The 10,176-nt window shown below is 40.3% G+C and overlaps 1 protein-coding gene across 2 annotated transcripts in view; it reads left to right on the top strand.

Annotated features, from left to right (window-relative positions):
• Positions 1 to 7,239, top strand: part of PRDX4 (peroxiredoxin 4) — a 9,157-nt gene extending 1,918 nt beyond the window's left edge. Inside the window, exons 2-8 of one of the 2 annotated variants that reach the window (XM_051608971.1) lie at positions 620 to 737; positions 1,734 to 1,850; positions 2,412 to 2,534; positions 3,192 to 3,322; positions 5,536 to 5,570; positions 6,726 to 6,772; positions 7,116 to 7,239. In XM_051608971.1, coding sequence (XP_051464931.1) covers positions 620 to 737; positions 1,734 to 1,850; positions 2,412 to 2,534; positions 3,192 to 3,322; positions 5,536 to 5,570; positions 6,726 to 6,772; positions 7,116 to 7,119 — 575 coding nt within the window. In that variant the 3' untranslated portion in view covers positions 7,120 to 7,239. The remainder of the gene's footprint in view (positions 1 to 619; positions 738 to 1,733; positions 1,851 to 2,411; positions 2,535 to 3,191; positions 3,323 to 5,535; positions 5,571 to 6,725; positions 6,773 to 7,115) is intronic. The other variant, XM_051608970.1, reaches the window with a different exon arrangement.
• The last annotated feature ends 2,937 nt before the right edge of the window (positions 7,240 to 10,176 follow it).

The following is a 10,176-nucleotide window of genomic DNA, read 5'->3' as shown; positions in this document are numbered from 1 at the left end:
TTGATAGGAATAGTAAATGCATTTCATGCCTTTTACTTGGATTGTTTTTTTTTAAAGACAACTGTCTTCAAGTTACAGTTTGCTTAGGAATTGTAATATAAATACATGCTGTGTTTTTAGGCATTTGTCTCCAAACATGTAGCGTATCTTTTTTGTGGACTTGAATTCCAGGTAGATTTTTATGGCTAAAAAGTAACAATATGAATTTGAACCATCTTCTGCTTCTGATTTACAACTGCTGTTGGTAACAAAGCACTTAAGAGTTCCTGAAACCCTAAACAGCTTCTCCTTCAGTCTAACAGATGTTCTGCTGTGAGCTGGTGGTGCACATGTCTTTTGTTCAGTATACCCAGATAAGGTTTGTGTGGCCTTGATTATCAGTAACTCAGAGGGCTCATGTATAAGCACAAGTTGGTCGAATTATTTACTTTCCATGTGTACTGAAACCTGCATTTCTTCATCATGGGGTAACCTGCCAGCTGTGAACTTTTTGAAGTGGTAAGAAAGTTTCATTTTGCAACTGTATGCAGTAGGTTGTTTGTCAAGCTAGCTAATGAACAGCTTTGTTTGAACACGTGCTTCCTATTCTGACATTTAATCAACCTTCTATGTATTTCAGTCTCCAAGCTAGCACCTTACTGGGAAGGAACAGCAGTCATTAATGGAGAGTTTAAAGAGCTGAAATTAACAGATTATGAAGGAAAATATCTTGTCTTCTTCTTCTATCCTCTGGACTTGTAAGTAAGACCACTGTGGACATGCCAAGACTGAGTGCAGCTGTGCTAGACTCATAATTCATTATTTTTTCTCTTTTCTTTTTTTTTCATGTCTTGTTTGTTTGGTAAGGGTTTGGGGATGAACAAAGAAGCAACAGAAGAAAACATATTCTTTGCATTTGCGTTTTCATCATGCATTGATAAAATTGTGACACGGTCTTTGTCCTAATAAGGTTGTCCCCTGATTTGTGTATCCACTCAAAAAAAAAATTAACTTAGTCTGTAGCAACCTGTACATTCTGTCTGATGCTGTAAATCACTGCTGCAAACAAAGACAGCATCCCGTTTATATTTTCCAGAGTGTAATTAGGACATTAAGAGATAGTGTTTTCCTTTTAAGTTCTTCCCATAACATCCTTCAGAACATCTAACTTTACCCTCCTTTATTTAGAATGCAGCAACTTCACTGGTTGAATGAAAACACCTTCAGTTTTCTGCCAGACAGTCCCATTATTTTCCACAAAATGAAGGGGACAGAGATACATAGCTACTTTAACATTATAAAGGAATAACCTATCTCTTAGCCCTTAGCTTCAAGGCCCTAGAAATTGTGATCTTTATCACTTTATTTCTTCTGTAGTGGAAAAAGTTTGAGACAAAATAGTTAAAGTTTGCAGACATGTGGTAACAAGAAATTATAGTATGCTCCTCTGAAAAAAAACTGGGATATTGTGCTTAAATTCAGCCACTTGATTAAGTCTAAAAGAAAGTAACTGTAAAAACACTTTCATCTAGATTGTAAGCTAACTATAGGTTTATAATTGTCTTCAGTAATAAACTATAACTAAGCTAGAGTGTGAGGCTGGAAGGTTTGTCAGGCAGCATTTTGATTAAATACTTGAAGAAGCAATAAAAAGTAAAAGCTGAAACAATGTATGATAAACCCACAATCTTAAGTCAAACAGTTTACTGGATGTCTCATGAAATTTTAACTTCATGTTGGTTTAAATTATCTAGTACATTTGTATGTCCAACTGAGATCATCGCCTTCAGTGACAGAATTGAGGAATTCAGAGCCATAAATACCGAAGTTGTAGCGTGTTCTGTGGACTCAAAGTTCACTCACTTAGCATGGTACGTATCTTGTCCTTGTCTTTTACTAAAAATTAGTTCTGGGTTCATCTTATCTGAAGAACTGAATTGCTAGATTTGCAGTCTAAGTAGCTGCATCATCATATGTAAAAGTGTGATGCTATTGATACAAAAATGTAAAATATTTTTCAGTGGTAAAAATTTTCACCCCAGTGTGTGAAATTATCTTTGAATCTTATTTAATATGTACTGCTTGAAATATGTCATGTCTCAGTTCAAAAAATATTTCAAATTCAAAAGAAGAGATAAGGAGGCAGGTATCTGTAAGCATGTTACATTGTTTAAGTTCATGAGCACATCAGTATATAGTGAATGTGGCTGATGAGAAAGAGGTCGCTATTAATAGTGGCTAAAAATGCAAAAGATCTACTGAACATTTTGCTGAAACCATAAATAGTATTCCTCTCCCTTGTGTGCAGAACAAGAAGAATGGCACTTGCACTAAATCCTTCTGTCTGTACTGTTCTGGTTTGTGACTTTTAACTTCGTGTAGGCAATATAAACCTTTACGAGAAATACATCTGTATCTCATTTCTTCCAAAGGATTAATACCCCTCGAAAACAAGGGGGACTGGGACCTATGAAGATTCCACTTCTTTCAGATTTGACACACCAAATTTCAAAGGATTATGGAGTGTATCTGGAAGATCAAGGGCATACACTTAGGTATTTCACGTGGTTACAGTTCTTTTCTTTTTCTTTCTTTTTGTTTTGTTTTATTGCTGGGGTAATCCTTGCTACTTTATATCTAAACAAGCATTTGATATTTTTCTTTGAGAGTAGTTTTTTACTTAGGGATTCATGCTGAGAGACAAAATATATATTGAAGAACACAAAAAAAAAAAGCAGCTGTAGTGACTCGGAACAGGAGTTGAAGTTAATACCCCCTTTAACAGCAGTCATCAGCAGGTACCTGGAATACAGAATTCCTCAGAATTGCAGTTCCTCAGGGACCTCCAAAATCCAAGTGGAGTCAAGACTAAGGGTGGCCAATGGCCTTAAGAAATACATCTTTCATAAACTTGATTAGTTCCTTTTGGGATCACTGTAACATCATAACATCTGCAACATCCCCTGGCAGGGCCTGCCAAAGCTTAGTTCTGTGTTCTGCAGATAACTCCTTTTTTAGTTTTAATTTGCCATCAGCTTATGTTATCTGATACCCCAGGTAAAGAATATCAGGTTAGTAGTATTCTGAGGTGGTGGTATTGTATGATACTTAGAGAGATCAAATTCCTCCCATCCAGCATACATAAAATAAGCTGTAAACACAACACTGTAATTAGTTCTGTTTCCTAATACACATGAAAAATGTTTTCACAGAGGCCTTTTCATTATCGATGACAAGAGGGTCCTTCGACAGATCACAATGAATGACCTTCCTGTTGGGAGATCAGTGGATGAAACGCTTCGTTTAGTACAAGCCTTCCAGTACACAGACAAGCATGGAGAAGGTGCTCTTTTACATACTTTCATGTTGAAGATTGTTTTACTTAGGCTAGGAGCTGTATGTGTAGCTTTTTTGGCAGAAAGATACTCAGTATCGCAGAATCACAGAATGGTAGGGGTTGGAAGGGGCCTCTGGAGATCATTGAGTCCAATCCCCTTGCCAGAGCAGGATCAGCTAGGGTAGATCACACAGAAATGCATCCAGATGGCTCTTGAAAGTCTCCAGAGAAGGAGACTCCAGAAACTCTGGGCAGCCTGTTCCAGTGCTCTCTAACCTTTACAGTAAAGAAGTTCATGTTGAGGTGGAACTTCCTGTGCTCTAGTTTGCATCCATTGCCCCTTGTCCTATCACAGGGCATGACTGAAAAGAGACTGGCCCCCCCTTCTTGACATCCACCCTTCAGATGTTTATAGACCTTAATAAGGTCTTCTCTTCTCTAGACCAAACACCCCCCGGTCACAGAATCACAGAATCTTAGGGGTTGGAAGGGACCTCAAAAGATCATCTAGTCCAACCCCCCTGCCAGAGCAGGATCACCTAGAGCACATCACACAGGTCTCTCAGCCTTTCCTCATAAGGCAGGTGTTCCAGTCCCTTAATCTTCCTGGCACCCCTTTGTTGAACTATCTCAAGTAAATCCCTGGCAATCCCTGTCCCGCTTGAACTGGGAGCCCAGTAGCACTAGAGACTGGCCTCGTGCAGTGAATGAAGTGGTTTGTTTGCCCTGCTACAAGACTCTGTGGTCCTGGTACCTCCATAGGTTGTTTCTAGTGTAGTAATCCACATTTTGTTTCACATCCATGAGAATGCAAAGCATAAAGCATTCCATAGTCTGAATTCAGGCGTTATGTACCATCTGTCATAAGCATAAATCTGTACAAAATAAGAGACCATGAAGAATCAGGCCAGATATTTCTGTACATTTTTGCATAATAACTGACAAAATAGTGAAGATGCTGGCCATCCTTGTCCTGTGTCATTCATTGAGGATCTCTGGCAAGTGATTGAAAGAGCTTGGTGTCAAGATAATGGTGATAATGTGAAAGTTAGACTGCCATTACTTGTCTTTTCTTTACAAGAGCTATGTGATCATCTTTCCATGACAAAGAAGCTTTCACTGGCTTCAGATCATGACTTTGTCTCAAGAATTTGTATCCCCCTGGTTCAAGCCCAGGGTTAATAACTTTTCATATTTCTTCAACGTGTTTAAATACACACTCATTTATTTAAATGTTTGCTTAAATATTAATGCATATGTTCAGCAGCTTAACTTCCATTTGCACTAAAGTTCACCTGGCATTTGAAAGTGCCTTTACCTGAAGATAAAATTATTATACTTTGCTGTACAGATTTAAAAAGATAAATGCCAATACTTAGGCTACACACATTTGACAAAGGAAAATTAGCTTCTCTTATTTAATTACAAAGCTGTCTTACAGAACGTAGATCTGCCGTGTGTTTCCAGAGTACCACTTTTTTTTTTCCAGCTGTATGTGGAATCTCGCTGACTTTGCATGAATGCCAAGGAGAACCTCCCTAGGCGCCTGATTGGATTCTTTGCAGAGAATAGAAAAAAAGTTCCCCTCAATTCCTGATTGCATTTGTGGCATTTTTTCTGCCAACATGCCTGAAGGCCGTATCGTATGCAATAACTGGCTAAAGCCTCAGGCAGAGAGCTCGGAATGGATAAGAGCTTCAGAATGTGCAGCTGTACAGGTGGTCTCAGGGCTCTCAGCCACACTGCATGCCAGCTGCGTGCTGTAATCCCTTTGCTCCTGAGCAAGGCTTCAAATAAAATCGCTGTGTCTCTTGTGGGATCTTTGAACTCGTCCTTTTGCTAGAACATTTCCCCTACCGTTGGTTTTAAAGAGCAAAAGATAGGGCTCTGTGTAGTCACCTGAATTTTATCATGAAACTTTTGTTTCTACTAGAAACATTCTTAGCTACTGCTTTGCCAGTCCTTTGTCTAGGCAAGCACGAGAATTAAACTAGGGGATAGACATCCCTCCAGAGATAGGCAGTTAACAGAAGTAGTAGGTAATGCCAGGTATAAAACATATCAAAAAAACCTGAGTATTTTAATAGTTGCAGATATTTGCATGTGACACTTGTGTGCTGATTTACTTCAAGCTCAGAAAGAGCATGTTAAGTACACAAAAGTAAGTTTGTGTAAAAATACTTTTGCTAACCTGTCCCCCCTTTTTTTTTTTTTCCCAGTTTGCCCTGCTGGTTGGAAACCTGGCAGTGAAACAGTAAGTCAGTGTTTATGTTTAATGAAGTACTACTAGAAAACACTAAGTTACCATTTCTACTACATCTACAGCCAAAATCTTTGCAATTCTGAATGAGATTATATGAGTAAACACATTATTACAGTTATGCTTTTGGATTACTACTGATTCCATTAGGAGCACGTTGCCCTCACACTAAACATAGTCCAGTTGTTTCCAATTCCCCAGAGGTGAACAAAGCTCTCTTGAGCAGCAGTGAGTTTTGTGCTCCAGGATTTTTTTCCTGTTAACATCTGGAGAGAGAAAGTTGGAAACTCTTGAGTCTGTCCTATCATCTTGGTTATTTGTTTATAAACATTCTTGGCTCTGTCAAGTCTTACTGTGGATCCTAAACACTAACCAAAAAGAAAGATACAAGTTCCCAGGCTGCTGCATTATCTGACAGAGCCAGTATGCCAGTATCAGAACTCCAGCAGAGAGCACTGCTTTGCTGCACAATAGCTCCTCTGCCTACATGTGACAAGCAGAAGAGCTACAGTTCAGATAAACACACATTGAACTTGTTTGTGTTCTCTGGGCTTGGATCAAGCCTCAAAGGAATAATGAAACTTTCACTAGAGGTCCAAGCTGCCTAGTTCAGATGAGATCACTGTCATTTATTCAAGCATGTGGGTTTCTTCTGAACTATCTCGTGATGACAGCACATTGTTGTTTAAGAGCAGTCTCAATAAAAAGCAGGTCCCAGCAGCCTCGAAGCAGAGTAGTGAAAAACAGTGGAATGTTACACCACATTTCATTGCTGGATGTGAAAACTTCCCAGGATGACTTGAGGTTAGGAGTCACCCTCATGCAAGCTTGTAGAAAAGTGTCTTAGCTGGGGAAGCTGGATATTAAGAGGGCTGGCTGGCCTAACAGACTTATTTTGGCATTTAAAAGTTCTACCCTCCATAGCCATAGATTACTTAAATAATACAACATTAACATATTTTATAAAGAACAGCCTTAAAATGCTGAGATTAACAGGTCCAACACTACCTATTTGAAGATCTAAAACAATACATAAGCATTCTCTTTCTCCTGTGTGCAAAAGATGCAGATAATGTAAATAACAGAGTAGTTTAAAAATACTTACTTGAAGATATAGCCATGCCTTCTAAATGTGTTTGATTTAATTAGATCAAACCAGAGGAAGCCATGAGAGTGTGGTGGCCAAGGGAAGAACTGTAAGTAAATTCTAAGACTTGATTTCAGACATAAATTTACTAAAACATCCTGCTTTTGGGGCAAGCAATGTAGATTTATGTGCTCCCAACTGTTGAAATTCTTCCTTTGGTAGGCTGCACTCTCTCTTCCCACAGTTAATTAAATCTTTCTGATACTGCTGTTAGGGATCTTTAGAGGTAAACAGCAACGTAGTATCAAGTCAACTCAAATTACTCTTTGGTGTTGCTTCTGGGTTGGCCTTAGCATTGTATTATGGAATACTGTGCTGTTCTGGTGTTGTAGTTTGTTGCATTTGCATGGTTTGGTTTTAGACTTAACTTTTTCATTTTCTTTCTTGCACAGATAATTCCAGATCCAGCTGGAAAACTGAAGTATTTTGATAAGCTAAACTGAGACTCACTTCTGTTCAGTTACACAGGTCACGTTCAACTTGAATTTTCCCAATAAAATTTCATTAATTTTGTTACTTTCCTGAGTTTGACTAGTCTGTAACTGCAGTAGACCATTAAAGGTCTTGCTGCTTAAACAGGAGTCTAACCTGTGTGAAGCACAGGTACCACATTAGTTATCAGAGAATATTCTTGTGAAATACATGTTTTCCCTGTAAGTCTTGTTTAGGTGCCTGGTTTTCCCAAAATTTACTTCTCATAGCATCTCAGGCTTTTACTATTGATAGAATACTTAATTTCTGCAAAAAATTTTCTTTGCTTGGTCACATTCTAGGAGCTACAGCTAGACAAGAAAGAGCCATTTGGTCATGGTACATTAATTAGCCTGTAGCCGAGAGGCGGTAACAGCCAACCCAAAAATCAGAAATTAGTTACAGTTGCTGAATTAAAGTTCTAGTCTGTCCAAAGCTGGAAAACATTTTTAAACTTCTAAGAACATAACCAAAGGTGCATAAATCAGTACAACTGCACTGAAAATAATACAGCTGTGCTAGTTCATGTGATTCAAGAGCTGACCCAGTAATTTTTTCCATGCTTTTATTTGTAGTTTATATCTGGTAAGACTGATTCCATTTTGCACAGTCTGAACTTCTTCCCTGGTCCTGCACTTTTAACAGATGTGGTTAGTGTCCTGTGTTGACTCACTCATTAACTGCTGCTCCTAGTTTTAAGGGAGTAATTGTAGTCTTTCCCAAGATTGGTATTGACATGTCCTCATCAGAGACTGTGGTGGCTCATGTACATTAATTACTTCGTTCAAGGGAAAAGTACATCTCCATGTAAGACACACTTCATACTTGTATGAAGTTGTTGGGTTGGACTAGGTGACCTTTAGATGTCCCTTCCAAGCCAAGACATTCTATGATTCTACATGTGTGCATTGGAGAGAAACCTTTCTTAATATCTTTTTTTGCCTCTTGCTACCTTTTCCTCTTTTTAACATACTGTTCTACTTTCTGTGCAACTGGAAAAATGGCACCTGAAGTCTATGTTAGCCCTTCATCAGGGTCATCCTTAGGCCACTGAAGCTTCCTCCCTGCTCCAGTCCAGCAGCACTATGTTATTCATCTTGGTTGGATCCCATGCTCCTGAGAACTCGCTTCCCTCACCAGACCATCCAATTTCCTTCCCTATATACAGACATTTCAGCACAGTTCTGCAGAACTAGACCAGCAGTTGCATTCTCACTGTAAGGTTACCTGCTTGTGCAGGTACTGGTGAGTATTAAGCAGCTCTTCAGATCAGTCACTGCAGACAGACAGCAGGAACAGCCACCTGACTTCTGCTTCAGCTCTGATACAAGTAATGCCTAAGCACAGGGCTAGGACAGGGAGCCATGGCTGGCGTGAGCAGCCCTGACCTTCCCTGGGGAAAGGAGGAGCTCCTGAGCCCATTCAGAGGGTAATGGAGGTACAGCAGGACCAAAGCCAAATGCTGAAGGATGGTAATGTGCTGCTGCAGCCCATGTGATCTCAAAGACCAAAGAGCAGCACGTAGAAAGGCAGTTTCTCACATAAATAAGCTGTGAATTTCACTCTGGATTTTGTTTACAACAGTTATTGACCCCAAAACACCAAAAACACGAACGCAGAGAACATTCATATAACTCCAAGCAACGGCAGTGTGACATGCAGGCCCATGGATATTCATAAGCAGCCCAAGGCACAAAACAAACTCTGCACTCATGCCTGCCTTAGAAATGCTGCTTGGCCTGCCCCTCCAGCCAGGTTGCTCTCATTCACACTGAATGCTCTCCCAGCAGCAAAACACATCTGTGGCACTAAGCCAGCAAAGACTATGAAGACAGAGATGAGTTATCACCCAGACATTGAACATGCTCTATCCAGCCCACAGTTCTTCATGGAGCCAGGTGAGTAGCAAGGGTCACAAAGATGATCCGAGGGCTGGAGCACCTCTCCTATGAAGACAGGCTGAGAGAGTTTGGGCTGTTCAGCCTGGAGAAGAGAAGGCTCTGGGGAGACCTCATAGTGGCCTTCCAGTACCTGAAAGCTGGGGAAGGACTTTTTACCAGGGTGTGTAGTGATAGGACAAGGGTTAATGGTTTTAAATGGGAAGAGGGGAGATTTAGGTTAGACATTAGGAAAGAATTCTTTACTGTAGAGTGGTGAGACACTGGAACAGGTTGCCCAGGGAGGCTGTTGATGCCCCTCCCTGGAGGTGTTCAAGGCCAGGTTGGATGGGGCTTTGTGCAATCTGGTCTGGTGGAAGGTGTCCCTGCCCTTGCCAGGGGGTTGGAACTAGATGATCTTCTAGGTTCCTTCCAAACCAAAACATTCTATGATTCTATCAATCTAAGTTACAGCAACAAAACCACATGTTGTGTCACTGCAGCACCTACAGCAGCAAGAGTATCAAACCAAAGCAGATGTTGAAAGCAGTAAGAGCCCTGAGCCGAGAAAAGAAAACAGGACTAAGAGCATTTACTGACTGAAGGATACTGATGCCACCTGCATACTCTGAACATTGCAGATTTAGGTCCATAGCAGTGTAGCTGTGCCAAATTGGAAGGCCCCAGCCCACTAAATTCATATGGTAAGGAACAGGCTAAGGAACTGGTTTAATTTTGTTTTTTTAAGCAGTTCAATAGGAACAAAGAGTCTTAGGGAAAGACATTAAGCAAAGACCTGAGTCACTATGTCACACTAGATACTTGAAGGATTAATTCTATGGAAAGAGAGAACGGAGTTTTACAGATTCTTGGATATGCTGGTAGATAGTTTAGGAAGGAAAAGACTGGGGGGGGGGGGGGAAGCAGAAGTGCTGGTTTTTGAGAAGTGAGGGGGGGGGAGGGGAAACAGGTAGATCCTGTTACACGCTGCCTCCAGGAAAAATGGAAACCAAAAGACGTAAGATGTGATCCCTGAACAGAAGAATAATACTGGAAACTCAGCAGGGGAGCAAGGAAGGAGAAACACTGAAGTCTGTGGGTCTGG

The sequence above is a fragment of the Apus apus genome, chromosome 1, assembly GCF_020740795.1.
Source record: "Apus apus isolate bApuApu2 chromosome 1, bApuApu2.pri.cur, whole genome shotgun sequence".
Lineage (NCBI taxonomy): Eukaryota > Metazoa > Chordata > Aves > Apodiformes > Apodidae > Apus > Apus apus.
The sequence above is the reverse complement of the archived record's forward strand: the minus strand, read 5'-3'. Positions and strand labels throughout refer to the sequence as shown.